The following is a 22,069-nucleotide window of genomic DNA, read 5'->3' as shown; positions in this document are numbered from 1 at the left end:
ACACATCTCATAGCAGCATGTCAGAAGGTGATTTATTTTAAATCATCTGTGGCAAGTGTACATACTTCATCTTCAATTGAATTCTCACCCTGCTTACAGACTGCCACTCCTCTTACAGACTGCAGAGGAAACATAGTCCAAAGAACCTCTGATATCTACAGCTGCATCCAGACCAGTTACAGTGGGCTTTAAAAGATGTATGCATGAAAGAGACATACTAATCTAGCAGCCACTAGCTGCTACTTAAAAAAAACCCCAAACCCAAAAGAGCCACATACTTTTCATTCACAAATTAACCAGTCACAAAAGATCCCGGAAGTTTGGGGTTTTTTTACCCTGATAACCTGGAAAAATACAAGTAATCTGGAGGCAAGGCTTGCTGTGTCTGAATTCCAATTTTTGGCACTATAGCACGTTCCTAGCATGGTACTTCCTATCCTCAAAACACACAAGGTGGGTATAAATCAAAGCAGAAATATACAGTACTATGAGAAAAAGACAGTAAAAGAATCTTGCATCAACAGTTTCAAAGTCAACCAGACAAAATCCACAGCAGAAAAATCTGGTATCAACAGCCTACAGATCAACTGAACAAACTGTAGTCAAATTTAGAAACTCCTCTTTGCTATAAGTAGCCCAGTTTAAAGCATGAAGGTGCAAGATGTCAAATCTAAAGAGGTGTCAGATTGCCTTCATTAGCCATCAGAACATAGAAAGAATCTCACCTGCGCCTAAAGCCAGAGGCTTAGTCCTAAAAGACTTCAATGATTTAATCATCACAGGACTTAGCTGTACCCCAAAGCCTGGCTGCAACAATTCAGTGCACTCTGCATAGCTGAGAAGGGCACCAGCTTCAACTGTTTGCAAAACAGATTAAACCTCTCCAGCAGCAGCGTGACTTTTTCTTGGTTTTAGAGTCAATGAGGCTGAAAAACCCAATGTGTATCACTAGGCCTTGTTTCACCTACCTTTAGATGTCTACTTCAAGATAAATCAACTTCACACAAGCAGCGACTGTATCTGCCCTGATTACAAAAGGTGCCTGCATGCCATGAACATGTCCCTAGATGTTTGGTATCAGTTCTTTTAATTCTTTAATTTCATCTGACTTAATTTTTTTTCCCCTCTGTCATCTTTGATTCTGAGATACTTTAAGATTCACTTACTATTTTCATTTATTTCAATAACTATTACCAAACAGAAAAAAAAGCCGCCCTTTTACTATTTGGGTTTAGAAGTAATCAATAACTGATGTTTGAAGAGTGCAGCTTGTGTGTATAGCCTAATTGACAGAGATTATCAATACCTGATCACAACAATTTGTAATATATGTAAGATGAAAGCTGATTTTCCAGAAAAAGTTTTACATTTATTTTGCATGAATTTTGAGAAGATTTGATTATTTCATGACAAATTTAGGTCACTATGATGTTATAGAAGCCACTTTTTACAGTTAATCACCCCACACAAGATCCTTCATCAGCATACCATTAAATTTGCAAAATGAAGAAGTACACAGAATTATGAAGTAGCATTTTGAAGGGGCAGAGTTATGAAGTTGCCAGGTCAACCTTAACTTTATATGATTATGAAAGTCTTAATTCCACTCAGAGCCATCTTTGGGCCACCTGTTTAAGCATGCAACATAGACATTTTGATACAAAAAAAGCAAGGTGTGTGGCCTCCGGACAACGTTTTAGAGCACAATGAGTTAGGAACACTTCTGAGAGTCCCAGCAATACCCACCCCATCAGTCATTCAGGCGAGGCAGGATTAGATAGATGCTACCTAGAGCCAGCCCAGAGGAAACACGTGGCAGCAGGGAACGGCCTCTGGATACCTGACTCGGGGCTCTACCATCTGAGATACAATGCAGTTAGACAAGGTGGTCTGAAACCATTTATCAACCCTGCAGCCCCTCTGCTCCCAGATCCACAGTCCCTGTCCAGAAACAGTTGTATCGCCCATTTGACCTCAGTGTGAGCCATTCCACTTACTAATCTGGCAGAAAACAAACCTAACTAAAATTTATATCTTGTATACAAGCATTATAATCAGTATAAAGATTCAGAACCACGCAACAGGAAGTAGAGGCATTGGGGAAAGAGAATGAGAAGCAGGACTGCTCTTTCTGGCTCACTACACCATGAGTAATCCTTTTAAGAAGAGACACTCAACAGAGGAAGGACAAAAGAGAGGCCTCTTTTTGTATCAAACCCTGGTCCTGGTCTCTGCTCTCAAAATTATTCACAATCTTTATCCAACAGCTCTTAAAATAAAACGCATGAGTAGGACTTGGAGGACAGCCCTGCACCACTCAAACTTGATTCTGAAAACAGAAGAACTAAGTTTCTTACAGACTTTTCTAGGGTACTTTCACTAGAGTACCAAGTATTCTGCAAGCATTAACTGAATTCAAATACTTTGTCAAATTAGCCATCCTGTACAGGTGGTAGACCGAGGGCACAGAGAGGTTAAGGTCAAAACATCCACCACTGACTTTTCCAAGGACTTTGCGTAAGACGACATTTTACTCAAAAGGTAGCACCCTTTACCTTCCAAAAAAAACCCTGACACTCAGCACTTCTGCAGATCAGCTCAGAGAATACCAACAGCCCCATCTCCACCTTCTTGACTACTCACTGGCTCTAGTTTCCCCCATTTCCCTCACACCTGCCAGTCCACCCAGGACTCCTTATTGCCCTCCTATCTAGAGACAAAAATATAGATAAATATTTGGGGGTTTTGCTAGCCTCTAACAGAGAACTGAAGTGTTTTCAATGAACTATTTATTTCAAAAACAAGATATTAAAAAAATCAGCTTAAGACAGGCACACAGAACAGGAAATTTTAAAACAAGTAGTTGGAGGTTTAGAGATAAGCAATGGAAAACTGGATCTCAGAATGGGAAATGTTGGACAGTCTAGAAGTATGCAATGCTTCCTGGCCTGCCTGAAAGCATGATGCGCTCATTATGTGCTCTGTAAAGTTTATGGACTTCTGAGTATTCATTTCCTAGTTTCTAAATATTTTCGTTTTGAAAATGAAGAGGCAAGTAATTCTGTCGTTCTCTGTGGAGAATCGTAATTGGTTTTATGATAAAGGGAAAGTCTGTTGCCGATAAGTTAGCACAGATTTCAACACAGATAGGCCAACTGAGCCAACAAACAGTCCAGTCTGAAGTGGCTCTCCCTTTCCTTTTTCACTGCTTAGTATTTGAGGGATATTAAAACTGTAACAACCTTCATAAATGAAAGCTGTGCTGTGTTTTCATCGTATTAGATCTCTGGGGTTTTTGTGTGTGCACGCAACTATTTGATAACAGTTTTATGAGCCCTAAGAAAATATAACATACTTTACATATTATTCAGGCACACATGTGCAATACTGAATCAGAATCCACATGGAGCTCCAGCCAGATCCAGAGTTATCCAGGAACACGGATATATTCCCTAGACGCTATACCTAGAGAGGGCCTTGTGTCCACAGCCAAGTGTGTGGCCACATCTATACTATAAATGACAGCAAACCTCAAAGTGTAGAGCCAGCAGTTCAGATGACTTTTGCCCACTGCTAAGGGCTAACTCCCTCTGAAGGGTACCAGCCGCATCCACGCTGCGCAGTGCTCAGCCCAGGCCCCCTCCCGCTCCTCTGGGTCCCCAGGACAGTTATTCTCTCTTGTGATCTTTGGTTCTAGGCATCTACACAAAGCAAGGGTTGTGCTGCTGCACGGAAGAGAAGAGCTCTTGTAGTATGGGTACATGTTATACATTCATAGAAGGCAGGCTGGGAGCACACTAACACACAGGCTAGATGGGTGATTAGGGAAACAGAAGCTGGTAAGGGAGCAGACTGATAAGCTATTTGACAGTGTAAATGCATCCAATTTTCAAGTATTATAGAAAAACTGCCACAAAGTCAGTGTCACACTATCAAACACATTTTTATTTGAAGTTCACAAGTTAGAAAATTTTGTAAATTAATATACAAGGCAAGAATAGCTATTATAAGAGATCACTTTAGAGCTTTTGGAGCTCCTTAATTCTACACTCTTCAAGGAAAAAGACTTTTCCCTTGCTGGAGATATCAGACAAGGTTATGCTCACCATTTTCTGTAAGCAAAGATGCCCAGAGAAACATCAGAAACACTTGGAGAGCCAAGTCTAAAAGGATCTCAGCACTGTCATTTAGGGTCAGACAAACCCCACCCACATCCTTTCAGAATTGCCCCAAATACCTGTATTTTCAGGAAAGTGGACAGTTTTGAAGACATGCATATCATGGTCCAGCTGGAAGGAGCTGTGAAAGTTCACTTATAACCTGGGAACTTTTTAAGTGCCTATGTGGAAGGTGGATTTTGGAAATTGAAGCCCTCTCTATACTTTCTGTGCACTTGGAAGTTTGGCACCAAATTGTCTTGAAAATTTGGTGCTTGTTATCAAATGAAAAGCACTGAGGGCTGGACAGACAGTCTTGGCTTCCCTCTAAAGCAGGCTCCCATCAAGACCCTTTTTCCTGGGAAAATCTACTCCTCATTTGAGAGATACAAGCAATGCAGACTCCACAACGACTCTATGCACTGGGGACAGGTAAAAGAAAATTAAACCTTCCTGGATTCTGACCTTTGTGCCATGGAGGATCTCTCTCTTTAGGAACTAGTGATGAGGAGGACAACAAAGGCTGTTGGAGTCTGCTCAGAGATGGGAAAGGGAGACATGGAACATTCAGTTCTCATTGAACTGGTGAGAGGCAGTCCAATACCCGCTCCCAGGAATAAAGTAGCCGAAAAATTGTTTCTACCCTCTGTTATATAGGGCCCATTTAAACCACAAGCAAACAGTCTACAGCAGCACCAGTAGGAAAGGAACAAGCTCAAAGGTGAAACTGCATGTCAGGGCATATTTTGTTTGCTTAGGGGTTTTAGTTTCCTTTTTTTGTTTGTATTTAAATAAATGCTACATTTCTGCCAAGTTGAGCATGTTATTCCACACTGCAACATCCAAAGCACAATGAATCACTTAGCAGATGTAATTTCCCTCCCCCCCATTTTCCCATATTTGTTTTACTCACTATCCCATCAAATGTTTGGTTCTCTTACCTTAATCACTTCTGGGGCCTGCTGAATTGAAGCTGGAACCATGTCTCTGGAAGCAGTCCCAGCATAGCTTTTTTGCCCTGCAAGGAGGGACTGTGAAGGAGTTGTTAAAGTTTCCTGAAGAATCTGCATTACTTCCCTCTCCTTGGACAAGCTTCCCTTGCCTGTCTGGAATTCCACCAGTTCCTGGGCAAAGTCCTCAATGCTTTCCAGGATACGCAGTAAAAGGGCTTTGTCATCCTCTTCCATTTTATGACCATTGGTTTCCATGATTTTTGACAAAGGGGAAGTGGGGTCAACGGGTTTACTTTTGGGTTCAAGAGCCAGAGGTAGTACCTGCCTACCCTGCCAGCCAAACACCTGCAAACAGGCAGGTTCACCCTCCTTTAGAGAGGGTTCCCTCAAAGTACTCTCCATTTTCTGTGAGAAGCACTCCAAGTCCAGCAGCAGTTTGTCTATCTCATCCTTGTCTATCTTACTGCACATCTGTTCTCCTTTGGAGACATCAGCTTGGGAACCACGCAATACAGAATCTGAAATTGGTTTTAAAGGAGCAATTTTCTCAGAAGCGTGGGAGAGCTCAACATCTCCCACCCTGGCACATTCTGCTTTAGCATCAACAGCTAGATCTGAACAACCAGCTAGCTGGTAGCTGCGCTCCAAACTCTCCCACTCCCCTTTCTGCTCTGCCTTCTTTATTTTCCCTAATATTCTTTCCCTATCAGACTCCTCCTCAATGTACAGAGCCTCAGTGGAAGACGTGCAGTCAGAAGGGCTTGTGGCTGGTAACTGAGGTAGAGCACAAGCTTCTTTCACAGCTCTCACACTGTTCTCCTGTGGGACGCTGAGAAGGGAGTTTGAGGTAAAGCTCACAGTACTTGTCTGGATGGACTGAGAGGTGCCTGTCACCTCACACGGATCACCTGGTACTCTGAGAGGAACCGCACTTGAGGATGGCAGCTGAATAATATCTTCATACCTAGGTGGCTGCTCATCTCCAAATACTGGGGAAAAGGGAGTTTGCTGCAAGCCATGAAGACAGTTAACTAGTTCTGCCAAGTCACTAGCTTCCTTGTGTCCTGGCGGCTTGAGCTCAAAGGGTAGCTTTTTCAGGTATGAAGAAAATCTTGTCATCAGATTCATATATATCATTTCTGGATTAGCCAGGGGATCATTGCTGTTCCCTCCACTAACACTGTCTGCAGACTTCTTTTTGATGCAATGTTTTATTATGTCTGTGCACTTTTTCAGGTCCTCTGAGCACTTGAGCAAGATGTCTAAGCACACCTTAATATCTCCACCAGAAGAACCATCTAGCTTGTGTTTTTCCAAAATCTGGGTAATGAAGTTTTCTTCAGAGAAGGAATGAGGGGAGAAGGGAACCATGGGATTCATGGTGACTTCTGCAACATCATTGCTCTCCTGCCATTTCTCCACTGGTGAGGGACTCTGCAAAAAGCCACATGGAGGGCAGTTTTCATCATTGCTGAAGTGCCCATAAATCAAGTCAAAATCAAATGATCGTCTGCTGAATGATTCTGACCGAACTTTCCTTCCCTTTCTGTAGGCCACATGACTGGAGGAGTTTCTGAGCTTTTCAAAGGAGAATTCCTTTATTTTACCACTGGCAAGGTTTATCGCCTCGCCAGTAATGTCTTTTAAACTGCTGGAGGCTTGCACTGAAGAGCCCTTTTTGATTCTTGGATTATTTGGGAGGATTTGCTGATAGTCCTCATTTCCAGGCAAGGTAAGTCCATTTTCAGGAACAGGAATTTTGTGGTCTAGGTTGGCATCTTGGACACCGAGCTCTGCGCAGACACTGTGGTGGGCAACTATGCATGTAACTCCTTGCTTAAACACTCGGCAAGTCCCTGTGCAGTAATGCACAGTGTGCTGAAAGTGCTGGTCTATCACCACACTGCTGTAGCAGTTCACAGAAGTGACCATAAGCCTGTAGGTTGCTGCCATAGCACGAATCACGCTTGGAAGTGAGGCTTCAAAATTCACCATGAACTTAACAGGAAAAAGTTCATGCCCGTTCTTTTCACAGCCACACCAGATTTAATAAAAACAACATTCAAATGTCAGTTGAAAACATTCAAACTACATGAGAAACTACTGCCTTGGAAATTCCTAGTGAAGTCTGGAGTGGTATCAGCAGTACAGTTACAACAATTAGTGCAACTTGCATATGGTTTGACTTAAGGCAACTTGATTCTTGTACTCCATGCAGAAAGCTTTGCTGATCAGAGATACAGCACGAGCTGCTCCATTTCTAATGGTCCAGGTAGGTTTTCCAGCAGGGTATCAAAATTCAGCCAGCTCTCAGGCAGAAGTGACAAGACAGTGATCTTTATTCAATCCTTCTTCTCTCTTTTTGGGTGGGTCAGTAAAAGATAATCAAGTAGCATGTACAGACAAAAAATCCACAGTATGCTTGTGTGATTCCCCTCTCACACTGGTAAGGTAGGTCCCTGCAACAGAAAAAAAGGTGAAAGTCATTATAATTTCCATGTAATATGCAGCCTTGTCTACTACCAAACACATGGCACCAGACCGTAACAACCAACACTCACACTAGTACAGAGTAAGAGTACGCTGATATTTTTCCTTCACTCAGATCTACCATATAAGAACACTGCTGAGGAGCTAGCCTATATTTATACACAGGCTGTCTGTGTGTTGCCATTTTAACAGCTCTATTTTAACCACTCAATTTTTTTTCAGACTTGCTTTTTTCCTCCCCAGACTGAACAAAATATTACCTTTAATTCTAATGGAGCAAAACATTTTGATCATGTTGTGAATTTCTGACTTTCATTTTCCAAGACTCTAAAGATAAGGCAAAGAGCAGTAGAGAAAAGCACTTTCAGGATTTCCAAGCTCTCTGGATTATAAAAAGCTGCAAACAGCCTGGAGCAAAGTAGATGAATGCCTCTAAGAATGCATGGCCTTTAGTAAAGGCCACATTGGCTTCCATTAGCCTTTCACCAAGGTCTCTGGGACCATGGAAAAATATTTTAAGGAGGAATAACTGTTTTTTTTTCCTCTTACAACCCGTAAATAGCAGCATATTTTATTTAATAAGTCCGCTGGTGTAGTCATCAAGAGCAGAAAGTAACATTTGTATAAAGGTTAAGCCTGCGAAAACTAGGAATTGAGTGTTTTACACTCAGCATAGCCATTTCCAGCTGCATTTCCTATCATCGTGGTCAGGGTTGCACGAGAAAAAACAAAAGCTGCTTAAATTTGTTATGAAAAGATAGGAAATCCCAGATTTGAGGGTCCTAAATTTTAGACATTGCTTCATCTTTAATACTTCAATAATCAAATTAAAACACCCCAACGAAATTCTGAGCACCCTCTATTCCAGAAATCCATTTCATAAAACATGATTATATCACAGCTAAGTCACACTACAGCATGGGTTTATTTTGCTGTTTTCAAAGGTAACTAGCACTATGTGAAAGGCCAGACCTGCATCTGATGAAAGGACTGCCCCCCCCTGCATGTTACATCCCACCTCTCTTAGCTCATAAGCCTGTACAAATGTATCACAAAAAAAAGGGAAGTACCTTAGAGTTTGGTGCTGTTGTAATTAAGGACTGAGGATAGCACAAGACTGCTGAACATTCACATTTTACATATTTTAAAGCCTTAATTTGAAATTGAGAAGCACTGATTTAAGAATATTCAATGGAATTTGTGATGTGCCATGTCTGCTCATTGCAATTAGGTAGAATTGCACACTGTAAAGAAACCTTCCCAATTTGTTCTTTGGATTATATAAAGCATTGAAATGACTGCATTCAAGATGAAGAACTAACTGCTCCAACTACCATGCTGGTATCTGTAACAGGCTGCCACCTGCCTATCAAACACCGCAGGCCAAGTTGCACGTTGTACCAGGGCCAGCTCCTCAGTACACTTCTGTGCCTGTCCTGTACTGCTCCCCTCTACACCCACTGGCACTGCCCCAAAGCCCCACAGGCACGGGAGGGCCTTCCAGAGGGATGATCAGAGGTATGAGGTGTGCCCCAGCCACAGCAGTGAGTCAGGGTGCCAGGGGATAAAGGGCGTAACAGAACCATTTTTAAACCCCAGGGTGCTTATACCATCAGGCATAAACCTAGGTAATAAGACTCCACACCCTCCAGTCACTGACTCTCAGGCTTCACGATCAGGTGTGCTAAATGCTCTGCTGAATCAGAGCCACAGTTAAAAAAAAAGTACTATTGGCTCCCCAATGTATTCATCTTATAGGACTTAACGGGCTTTGTTCAGACAGGAAAACCCACACTTCTATGCCTCCAAAAAGTCTAATGATCCACGGACTCCCTGAGAGTGCCTTCTAACACATTCAGGGTAAGAGGTCTGCTGCTTTTCCTTTTCTGAGCCTCCACCAACTACAAACAAGCTTTCTGGCATTTCCTGAAATAAATTATATAATATTTAGAGAAAGTAGAGGTCTTCAGGATGGCAGATTTGATGAAGAATTAACATTGCTTCTGAAAAGGCACGGGACTTACTTTCTTAGAGCTCCTTCCTCCCTCAATGTCATACACAGCAAGGAGAGACTGGACTTTTTACCAGCAAAGAATAGTCTGGGTTTCTACCTAATCTGGGAAATAATTACATCTTAAGTTATTTCTTAATTACAGAAATAATGTATTAGACTCACTGTCTCCTTCTCCTATATCACTCCAAGGGTAATTTCCTCCCTACATACGTGCCCCTTCCACTGGGACTAAGTCAGTTCCTCCAATCCTTTAAAAGCCACCTTCAAACAATGAAGCTTTTTGCATCCGTAAGATTATTCCACAAGGAGTTCTTCGATGAAAAGGTCTCCTAGATTCCCAACCTAAACTGACTCTTTTTTAGTTCAATTTTGTATTTCCAGCTATGCCCAATAACAACGTTCTTCCCACCATCTCCACTTCATACCTCCCAAATAATTTTAGGTGCTTATGCCCTAAACCATCGCTCAGCCGTGTTACAAATAGTCAGCCCTTTCTGCTTTAGTATAAGGCAGGCCCCCCAGCCATGTTTGCTGCATTCTCTAACCTCTTTCCAATTTGCCTGTATTTCTCTGGTACTATCACACATCGACATAATCCAGACACAAACTTGTCAAGGCTAACATAAGATTGCTACCTCTTGCCTCTGTCATCGGCACCTTTTACTGCTGTGTCAGAGAAGGAAGTAATTAAAGAATCAATATCAAAAACCTGATATCCTCTTTTCAACCAGATTAACTAATGTCTTCTCAGTAATTACTTACTACTTGCCTTATTATCACAGTCTGCAAAAGAGTGCTAGGATTGTTCAAGGTGCTAGAGTACTTGACTCCAGCTATGCAAGACCAAAAAAAAGAAAATTGTATAGGCAGCACAAATGCATATAGATATAGAGTAGAAACTATTTTTCTTATTTCTTCACTGGCTTGACCAATGTAGCACACTCTCAGCTTGCAGCTTTATTTTACAGTGATCCATCAAACATGATCCAGCATGTAAAGCTAGTCAAGACAAAACCTAGGAGAGTATTCCTGTTATCAGATCTGGGAACCTGGTCTTAAGTTTAGCTTGAACAGACTTTTGTTGTGACTTTCAGTTGGTGACTAAAACCTACTATTTATGAATAGCAACAATGGAAAGAGTGAATGCATTAAGAAACATCCATACTTCGTTCTTTTCAGCCTGCCATTTCATTCCAGTTGCAAATCTAGAACAGCCCCCAGTCCAGATATACTGTAATTAGGACTGCTGCCACGAAACCAACTCCAACCCTGAGGATACAGGATTGGCTTCAGAATATAAACTATGAATGAATAGGGCTTCTTGTGTGATTGCAGAATAATGCTTTCTGTCTTTCCTATCTGCAAGATGACATGAATCACTTTCCAAGGGAAAAAATTATTGCAGATACTAATGATATAAAAGGTTATTCTATAAGACACACAAGAAATTCTATTCATGCAAAGATTATGCTGGAGTTAAATAACTGAACAATGACAATCTGTTAGGATGGGGACTGTCAGCCAGCACTTGACTTACTTGCAAACTGAAGTCTAGAAAGCTATGGGACAGGCCTCTACTGCCTCTGCAAGTCTCAAATTCAGCAAAAATCTTCTTGAACTCTTATCTCCAGCACTAGCAACAACGTTAGTGATCAGAAGCCAGAAACCACCATAACATGCAGTATGAGTAAACTAGCCCTTTCTGCACCAGCACACAGCATGGGTGTCACTATGCAACTGGGCTCGTTTCTAGTGGAAGAGGTGGTAGGATAAGCTCTCCAGTTTGGTATTCTTGCAAAAGACAAACAGACAGAACAACAGTTTTGCCATTTGGACAGTCATCAGTATAGTTTCAGAAGTATCATCCTAGCTATGTAATCAGGTGTCAGGGCTTACCCTCTTAGAGGAGCTTGTGGTGCCAAAAAGCAGCATATTAACTGCATCTGCTTATTTAGAAATGCTTGATTTTTGTTTACAGTTTATTGAACAAGGCAGATTTGGGAGAAAACTATATTGATTCTAGAAGAAAAGCAGGCAAATAACAAAGCAATGTTTTCTTGCAAAGCACAACTTTCAGCCAATCTTTGGTACTTTTGTCAAATACTAGGGGAAAAAAGAGTATTAATCTTCTACTCATAAATTCCTTAATTTTAAAACCCACTACAGAATGGTACTGGACCCTGGGATGTATCGTTACTTTTCTTACTACCTGGCTCAAGTCAGAACATGGTAAACTTTAAGAGTCAAAAGCACTCTACAAATGCACACTGAGGATGGAGATCAGAATAGATGAGGTAACTCACTCGGTTAAGAGCTGTTCTGCAGCTCATAAAGGAGCTGACACTGAGCCATGCTTGCTCCACGAAATCCAAAGGGTCTCTGATCACACAGCCAGGTGGTCGCTGCTCCAATGGCCCGGTCAACCATTGCCAGAATCAACATGGTTCACATGACCACTAGTAATGTTACACAGCATTCTATACAGTCACTGAAAAAATCTTTGAAAATCTACTATTAAAAGCATCACCAGATGCTCCATCTATGATAGAAACACATCAGCAGTAGCTGTGCTAAGAAGTCTCTGTAACAAATCCACTGCTGGATTCAGCAGAAATGTTACAAAGAGCCATTTACATAAATTATTTTGAACCCCATCACAAAGGAACTGATTTACAATTTGCTATCGCTTGCAAAATTTACCTTCCAAAATAGTTTGAACAGGAGACTAAAGAGAGTAACTTTTCCTTCTATAGTGACGATGTTAAGAAAAAAATCTAACCGTCTGAGTTGCTCCTTCGTCCTGTATTTCTTACATATTTACAGCTTATAACATTTTGATGTCCTTAATGGCAGCATATATAGTTAATCCAAAAGGACTTTTTTGTACATAGGACTTAGATGGGAACTACAGCTGTAATAACTTTTCAATCCTTATGACCAGTGGGAATTTGACACACATGCATACATTTCAGATATTGTAAAAGAAACCATTTACAATTGCACCTGTAAAGTTTTAGGATTAGAGGTGCTTGTACCACTTACACTGGCAAGGCATCCTGAGTTTAGTTTTAAGAGGTTTTAGCACCAAGCTATTTCATGCTTTAGAGACTGCAACGGACCGTGATGGCTACAAATCCTGACTTGCCTTATAACCCAGGCCAGAGGATCTGACCTAATCAAACTGAGTACTCCTATTTGAACCAGAGTGCATTTCTTCATATGCTCAAGTGCTTCAATATTTAATTACATGCACTATAGAAAAGGGGTCATTATTTCCAATTTGAGTGTGTTCAACATCAGGTTCCAGCAAACAGGTATCAGGCTTTCTTAAGCTACCTTAAAAAAAGCTTTCAGGAAGATTATTTCCTCACCTACAAGTACCGACACACTATAATCAAACCACCTCTTAGCCTTTTCCAGGATTGCCAGAGAGAGTCTGGAAGAGAGATGTCTTCAAAGTCATTGCTATAGTCCTTTTCTGAATTCTGTCTGTAATTTGTTGTTGTTCTTACAAAAACATAAAAGAGGTGGGACTCATCTCATTTAAGCTAGCTACCTAGAAATGAAGTGTTAGGTACTCTCTGTAGGCAATGCAGAGAGGCAGGCACCTCAGAAAGAAAATCACCCCACTGAGTTTAAAAAACAATCTAATTTTGAGGTGACAAGTTACATTAGATGAATCCCATGCTTCAGGATTAAACAAGAACACATGAACAACTGTACCTGTCTCCAACAGTGGCTATATGCCAATGCTCAAGGAATAGTATTAGAAAAAGATATACGGTATTTCTTAGGAGTACTCTCCTGGCCTCCAACTGTTTTCAGCTCACGAGGATTGTGAAGCTGGATGTGGTTTCTGTGTACTTAGTAACCTTCAAAGGACTTCCCTTCCCATGTGCTTGGGCATCCCTTGGATTCAACAGAAACTTTTTGCATCCAGAGCACCTTTTGACAAGACATTCCACCACCTACCACCCCTTTCAATTCCGTCACTCACCAGCTTCAATATGTCAAGATCTTGTACTGAAACAGAGCACAAACACTAGACCTGTATGCACACTGTCCACAGCATTCCTGAATTTACAGGATTCCACGCCATCCCTCTGCCTTCTCTTTTTCTGGGATTATTACTTACTCGCTTACTCAGTTGTTCTTGTATAGAAGCCATTTTGCACCTTTGATCATTTCCACTGCCCCTTTCATAAGCTTTTCTGGTTCAACCACACACTTTGAGATGCAGGAACCCAAACTGTGCACAATATCCAGAACAGATGAGAACCACATTCAGAAATGAATTCTTGAACTGCCTTTCAAAAATTAATATTATGACTGTATAGTGCTTCCCCCTTCGAAGCCTCACTATTTTCAGATAATACATTCTCAAGTGCCTGCTCTCATAACCACCTGGGTTAATTCATACATTCTGTCCCTCTTGCTACCTCTCTTCCAAGAGGAAACAATGATACTATTGTCCTTTGTAAAGTGTGCAGGGATCTACTGATAGAATGCTCTATGCAAGAGGAAGGTACTCACTCTTGGAGACCAAAATTTCATACAGCCTCAGAAGAAAGGTTAGGAGATGGACAACAACAATGATCCAAAGGTCTTGAACAGCTTGTCTGTGAGGAACGAGCAGGACCAGGCATTTCAGACTGGAAGAGAGATGACTTTGGAAGAATATCATAATCTTCTACAAAATCATGAGGGTAGATAGGGTCTGACTGCTCACCATCTCCAACACAAAAGCTAGGCACAATCAAGCCGTACTACAGGAAGCAGGTTAAAACAAGCACACATGCAGCAAACCTGTGAAACGTCTCATCAAAGGCTGCCATGGACCCAGAAAGGTTCTGGGGAATCAAGGGGTCGTGTTTTAATACTTCCTCTGTCAAAAGTTACCACCTTTTGCTTGGGCATCACTTGATGCCCTTTAATTCTTGCCATGTTCGGGTGACAAACAGGGAATAATTGCTTCATATTCCCATGGTGGCAGGTTGATATCGTAATCCCTCCTCTCATCCATCCTACTTCCAATCATGTATTTTCCAGGCTAAGCTCCAGTTTATTTGGTTACTCTTTCTACAAAAGCTGCTTCAATTGTGCTCTTCTGTGTTTTTCCCTAATCTTATTCTCCCCTCTCCAAAGAGCTGTATTATCTGCCCCATCTTTGAGGGGGGTATGTTATTCATTGCACAAACATACCATGGATTTATACCATGGCATTCTGTTTTGCTCCCTCTGCTTTTCCTAGAGATCTGTCATTTCTATTTGCCTTTTTTTTTCCCCTGACTGCTGCTGAGAGAGTTTCACAGAGCTTTATCTGCATTACTTAAAAGATTTCTTTCCTGAATGGCACGGGTTCTTAAGAGCTCATCAGTGCATAGACACAGTTAGTTGTTTCTCCTGGTACACACTATTTTATATCTACTAGTATCAAGTACCACTTGCCTACAATCAAGTACTGTGAGAATCTTCTGCAACTCCAGCCACCTTTTGTTTCTGCTACCCTAATTTTGTGGTTTTCAGCAAATAATGTGACTTCATTACTCATTTATAAATGATCTGGAAGAGAGGCTACGTTAAGCAACACAAGCCTGAACGCAGATCCCCCTGGGATTTCACTAGAGATTACTCTTCACTAGAAAAGCTGACAGTTCTTCCCACACCTTTAACCAGGTATTAATTACTGGAAAAGCTACACTCCTACTCCATGGCAGTTCACTTCCTTTAAGAAGCATTAACAAAAAATTTTGTTAAACTTTCTAAAAACCCAGAAACAGCAGAATACTCGCTTGTTTGTTTCTTGTGCCTTCTGGTCAAATAGCTTCAGACCATCTAACTTTACCAGCTGAAGCTGGACTTCAGCATTCTTGCAGTGAACCATGAAGGTCACTGCAATGGGAGCACTTATCAAGGCAGGCTTACAAGTAGACATGACCTTGAGAATCACCATCCGTGACAGGATGATAAATACTGCTTTGCAGTCAGTATGGATTTGGAGAAGTCAATTTTTACATTAGGAAATCTGTTTCAGTAGATTTACCCTTAAAAACAAAATCCCCCCCCCCCCCCCCCCAAATACCACCTCTCCACGTTTACAGCAGCAACGTAAGGCAAGCCCAACACTCAAAGAGATTCAGGCTAGTATCAATAACAAGTCTACACTGTTTTTTAAAAATAAACCTGGCACTAGACCCTAAACTATTGTTCTAAAATATAAACTTGCAGTTAGTGAATGCAGTATTATTCAGTGTAATTCCTTCAGGTTAAGTCACAGGGTTATCTAATATTCCAGTGCTGCTCTACCCCTCACAAACACCAGCATGCAGGGTCCTTGAACAAAAGTATACTAGAAACTCTGTTGTGGAGAACCAATGAATGGGCCTTGCAAAGCTTGTCATTATGGGTATCAGCTGGGGAGGAGGAGGATAGTTAATAACATCAGAAAGACTTCACCCTTTTCAGCTTTTCTGAAATACCTTTCTTCAACCTTCCCTTTGCACAGAGACTTGGAACTAAAACTGACCAGACATGAATTTGTGTCCCATGAGGCTAGTTACCAGTTATACAGATGAGACAGCAAGAGACTAAAAGCTCACACAATTTTTCCACATAACACCAATCTGTTAAGTACAAATAATTTGCCAACTAATTATTGTTCCAGCCCCATGTCTGTATAGAACCACCATTTAATCTCAGCTCATTTAGCAGGCCCCCAATACATTAACATACATGTTGAAGCTTAGCAAGGCATGAGTAAAAAAAAAATTTAGGAAGCATAAGCCTAACTGAGCTTTGTCATGCTGACAGAAAATAAGGTGACCAAGCAGAAAACATGGGAGGTGAACTAGCTTCCAAAGCACATCATTAGCAAGGCTCAGAGCAGAGGTCAGAAAGCCAGCTTGATTAAGTAACATGTCTCTTGGCTGTTTATAACCTTATATGGAAAAAGATAATTTCATATTAGCAAGATACATTTATTTTCCCTGGAATCAGTTAATTTAGTATTAACAGTATCCAATACTTTACACAAATTAAAAAGTGATTTTATTAAAGTGTTAAGATAACAAAGGAAGAGTTGTGTCCAAGATGGCATTCCCTCAGTCATTAACCTTTGTTGATACTGAGGTTACAGTCTACAGATTCCCCAAAACCATCCTAGAAACTTACTTGTAAGTTAGGTAAAATTTCTTCTGTAGCAGGCTAGCTGTCTGCTAGTGATCTGCAGAGTAAAATAGATTTCTAATTTAATAACAACTAAAACCAAATATTTTTTTTCATTCATTACCCATTTATTCAGAGCTCATACATTTCTCATTGCTGTCCTATCTGACTTCTTCATGTCTTATCTGTATTGCACTGCTCTTTATGCACTTATTTCCTCATGCATTCAAGATTTTTGGTAAAGTTCTCTTTGTCTAAGGTGACAGTCCATTTCTCAAGGGTAGCCTCAGCTCCCAGCCCATACCTGGCCCCAGCTGGCGTACTACAGCTCTTCCACAGGTCAGCAATGAGAACAGTAAAGTGCCAAGCTGGGGAGAAATGCTCAGATTCTGTGCTGCATGCCCATCCTCTCCTCTGAGGCATAATCACAGGAGTAAAGAGCAAGCAGTCATTTCCACCAGTCATACCTTCCACAAGCCCGTTCCTGCCAGCCTCCATCTCACACTCTGAAGAGGAGCAGCTGTTGAAATGTAACAAATTATGCCAAAAGGTGCAGCATGTCCTAGCATTCAAGAACTTTGGCACCGCTACAGCTTTCACTGCTGATGACTTTGATAAGCCACACCAGAGGCACAGATCAGTATGATCAAAGCAACACATAATTGAAGGGAGCATAACTTTTCTATCCCCTTTCCTCTACCAAGGAAAATTAAGGGTGTTTTAGCCTGACATCCCAGTAAGACAGAGGAAGTAATTTCCCCTGTATTTTTACTAACCTAGGGAGCTTTACAAAACAAAAAGAGAACTTCCATTCGTTTCCCTCCTTTTTCCCCGTGTATTTAAACAGAAGCAGATTAAAAAGACAAGTGATACACGCAAGAAACAGAAAACCAGATAAATGCCAAGATTCCCTTATTCTAATTTGAGTGAACAGCCATGTTCACATTCATGAATCTGAATATTCATAAAAATGAATAGTCATTTTTAACAAGCTTGTTACATGTGTGACCTCAGGCGTTGCTTACTGTATTCTATTCATACACTATTCTGCAATCAGAATTATAAATTTCTCCATCAGTACAGTATTTACATGCTACTTAAACATTAACTTATTATCCAGTATTACCCTCATTTTACCCTGCAAGAATTGTGGCAAAGAGAATACATCAGGTTTTGGTGCTCAAGGCCCGATTTTCCAAAGTGTGTGACATTACAAAGTGTTTCATATAGTCAAAGCACAGCACCTGCTCAGTTGCAACTGCCCTTAATACTGTACACCAGAAATCCTGCAAATCAGATCCAGGGACATAAGCAGCAGAGGAAATACAACAGTGAAGTCTGGTGGAAGAAGCTTGTCCCATAACACACATGAAACCAGTTCTTTAAGACAGCAGTTAACTACCTTAATTACGAACGAGAAAATCCCCTTCCTCCCACAGTTCTACTTTGCTGTCCAGTTTCTGCCAGAATTGGAGCACAGGATCTAAGCTCTAATTCAGTCTTCAGAAAAGTTCAGTTCTGCGTAACAGGAGAAAACCTATTCTTACAGGGAAGAACAGCATGCAATCATTTAAGTAAAAACAGTACTGGAAAACGCTTATACAAAGGAAGTGAAGCAAGACTGCACAGCAACCTCCGTACTGGACCAATATATACCAAGTTCAGAATTACTGCTTAAAATCAGGTTTTCTGTATAATTCAAGGGGGGAGAAGTGCCCGCAGGAAGCATGGAGAAAGGTCCTTACAAAAAAAAAGAAAAAACACAAATTCCACTGCACAGCATCATATTTACACCTCCAGGGCTACTGGCAGCGAGTGTTAAGACCACAGGGCCCCACTACAGAGATTTCTGAACTGCCTGAGCCACAATATTCATCACCTGCGCCACAGGCTGCAGCTGAAGGAAATTAAATAGGTGCTGTACCAGTGAATCTCTGCAGTATTTGGCAGTCACACATCGGTCAACTTTAACTTGAGGCACTTTGCTGATAGCTACCTTTAACGGTGCACCTCTGTGCAAATTATGAGTACAAAATAATATGACACACGGCAGTGGTTGCAAAGGTCTAGACAGTGGAAACTGGCTATGTGCCATCAGGGAACTACAACTTTTCTCTTTTATTTTATATGAAGTCAAATGTAAATCAGTCTCAACTGATACACAATGTTACATTTCCAGATATATAAATACTGAAACCCGCCACCACCATTGTCTCTTGCTTCAACTCCTCAGAATCCAGCAGACATTAAATACATACTTTTACATAACTGAGAGAAGTCTAAAAGTACTGACAATCTCCTCAAAGTTCTCATGAAAATAACTTCCCCCTACATAACCTGTGAGAGCAGACCTACCACGCTTGAGAGATTCACAAGAAATAATCAAGAGAGGTGGCAGCTATTTTAAGTAAATGCTTGGAAAATTTATTTCCTGAAGCAGGCATCAGACCATGTGAGGTAAAGCCATGAGACCACCACCAAGAAGAATGTACCCAGCCCTTCAGGCAGCACTTCAATAGCAAACAGCTTGGGGACTACTTGCCTCTTCTCTTGAATTCTTCCCTTTGCACTGCTAGCCTGCCTTTACAGGAAAGATGTGGGCACAGAACAGCACGTCTTCCAGGGCTTCCTTCTTTAGTGTGAAAAACAGAGGTAATAAAATTAGTCCCAGGCTTAAAAATATTTACATTACTTGAGACCAGTGTAGTCTGATGACCTTCAGAGAGAATTACTCCAGTAGGAACACGTCCTTCAGTAAATCATTCCATTAGTTATTCAACCTCCGTTTTACAAGTTTATGCCCAACTTAAATCTTGGATTTGTCTGTCCATGAACCAAGTCTTGTAGCCAAAGCTGTTCCCTTTCTTGCTCATGAAGAAATACTTCGGGGGGGGGGGGGGGGGGGGGGGGGGAATCGTACTTTCATGACCACATATTAGCAGCTGCACTAAAGAAGATCAAAGGTCCAGCTACTTACGGTCCTGGGACAAGTGGCAAGCATTCACAAAAAAAGAACAGGCCAAGTAGAGGTGATCCTTCAGCGGTGTTAACTTCTTGCTTTACAAGAACTAACAGCTTCGAGCCACTCTAAACTGGAAACTACACCCAGATCACCGTGCTTAAAAGCCGTTATGCCTCTCAGCACTTTGTCAAAACTCTTTTGAGACAATTTATAGCCTCGGCCTCCACAACACCACGCAGTACTTGTCTTCACAACTTAAACGCGTGCGAGGCAAGAAGTCTCTCCTCCCTCTCCACCCTGTGTGTTACCTGGTAACTCCATTCAGCCACTGCTTCCCACAACCGCGGCTCAGCCCGCCGGCCCCCGCCACCCTCCCCGAGACACCCCCGCGCCCCCGCCAGACCCCATCGCGGGGCGGCGGCTCCCACCGCCGGCGCCACACGCCGCCCCCGCCGGGCCAGGCCGGGCCGCTCGGCCCGCAGCTCCCTCCCAGACCCTGTCAGCGCCGGCACCGCGACCCCCGAGACACGCCGCGCCGGCACAGTTCATCACCGACAGACAACGCACCGGCGCTCCCCACCCCGGGGCGCGCCCGGCACCTGCCCCCGCCGCCGAGCCCTGAGGGGAGCAACCGCTGCTCCTGGCCGGGGAGAGCCGGCGGCCGCTCGGCCCCGACCCCACCGCCGCTCCGCGTCGCCGCCCGCCCCCGGCGGCCCCGGGCCCGCCCCTGCCCCAGGCCCCGCGGGCGCTACCGCGGCACCCCGCCGCACCACACCTACCCGCCGGGGCAGCACCCCGTCCCATGCCGGCGCCGCCGCTCCCGCCGCCGGGCGCGCTCTGCCGCCGGCCCCGGGCGGCCCCTTCCGCGCGGCGGGGGCCCCGCCCCGGAGGCGCGGCGCGGCGCGGCTGGCGGGCGCGCGGCTCCGGGCGCGCAGGTCGAGGCCGGGCTGTGAGGGGGCGGCGGCAGAATGGCGCTGCCCGCGCTGAGGGGGATAGAGGAGGAGGAGGAGGAGGAGGAAGAGGAGGAGGAGGAGGAGGGGGGGAGAACGCCCCCCGCGCGCGCACCCCCGGGGGGCTGCCCCCGCCCACCCCCGCGCGCGTGCACGCGCCGCGCCCCTCCCTCTCCTCACAGCCGCCGCGCCCGCCCCCGCCCCGCGGGTTCCGCCGTGAGGAGCCGGCGGGCTCGTCGCCTCAGCGCCGCGTCCTTCGCGTCCCTCACCGCCGGCCGGCCCGGCCCGGGCCTGCGGTTCTCCAGGACGCAGTGTCTCGGGCGGTGGTTTTTGTTTTCCCTCAGCCACTCGAGAAATGCAGCAACGCGGTTGCTTCATCTCTTGGCTTCAGCGGGTTTTCAGCCCTCTTTGGCTGGAGGCCATCAGTAGTGCCCGCCAGCAAAACAGCGTGATGGGTGCCTCCGTGAACAGGTAAAAATTAAGAGGGAAAAGAGCCCAAGTGCAGCTGGAAGGGGAAGGCAACTGCCACGCTTCAGCGGCTAGGCCCGGAGAGGGCCTTGCGTTGACAGTGTGTTTTGCTGCACTGCAGGTCATGTTTTTACATTGCAATTATCAGACACAGTACTGGGGAAGGAGGTGCCCAGAGACACCAAAACATTGCTGCAGGTAAGCCTTGTGATACTGAGGCCAACCTCATGGGGTCTTTTTCTAAGGGAGCTTTGAACTCATTTAGTTGCAGCAGCCTCTTCCTTCAGTCACACACATGCACACCAACCTGCTACCCCTACCAGATAGCAGAAAATACCTGCTATCTTCTAAAAGCGCTAGAAAGCACTTGACAGGGAAGTCTCCCTCTCATTCCATTCTCAGAGATGAGGGAAGCAACTGTGTCATCCGCAGCCCCTTAGGATGCCTTTCATTCTTCCTCATTTCTCTGGAGAGGAAAACTGAACTACTTCCATGGCTCTAAATTACCATAGTTAGCTCAGGAAAAAAAAACATTACTGGTCAGTGCAGGCGGCCAACAGCCAAAAGGGCAAATACCTCCCACCCAAACAATCCACTGATCTGAGCCTGTTTCTCAGGACTCTTCCTTTCTTGGCCTCACAGTTCCTTCGCCTGTCGCACAGGACAGGATGTGCATTCAGTCACTTCAGAGAAGTGCAGGTCCTCTCTTGTAGGACAGGACATCCAGACACGAGAGACATGCACAAGCACATCAGGGCAAGGGACTGTGACTGCAAAGCCCAATCCATAGCCAAACGCGTTAGTCATGTGGTGGAAGAGAGCTGCACTTAAGTCACATGTTTTTTTAAACAGTCTTGAAGGATTGAACAAAATTACAATAACATAGTTAAGCATTAACTTGCTGCTACTTC

The 22,069-nt window shown here is 43.4% G+C and overlaps 1 protein-coding gene across 1 annotated transcript in view; it reads right to left on the bottom strand.

Annotated features, from left to right (window-relative positions):
* PPP2R3A (protein phosphatase 2 regulatory subunit B''alpha) overlaps positions 1-20,548 on the bottom strand; it is a 57,576-nt gene extending 37,028 nt beyond the window's left edge. Inside the window, exons 1-2 of the mRNA XM_050902573.1 lie at positions 20,520-20,548; positions 5,099-7,569 (exon numbers count right to left, since the gene is read on the bottom strand). Coding sequence (XP_050758530.1) covers positions 5,099-7,105 — 2,007 coding nt within the window. The 5' untranslated portion in view covers positions 7,106-7,569; positions 20,520-20,548. The remainder of the gene's footprint in view (positions 1-5,098; positions 7,570-20,519) is intronic.
* Between the last annotated feature and the right edge of the window lie 1,521 nt (positions 20,549-22,069).

The sequence above is a fragment of the Gymnogyps californianus genome, chromosome 10 (assembly GCF_018139145.2).
Source record: "Gymnogyps californianus isolate 813 chromosome 10, ASM1813914v2, whole genome shotgun sequence".
Lineage (NCBI taxonomy): Eukaryota > Metazoa > Chordata > Aves > Accipitriformes > Cathartidae > Gymnogyps > Gymnogyps californianus.
This window is presented reverse-complemented; position numbering and strand designations above follow the sequence as displayed.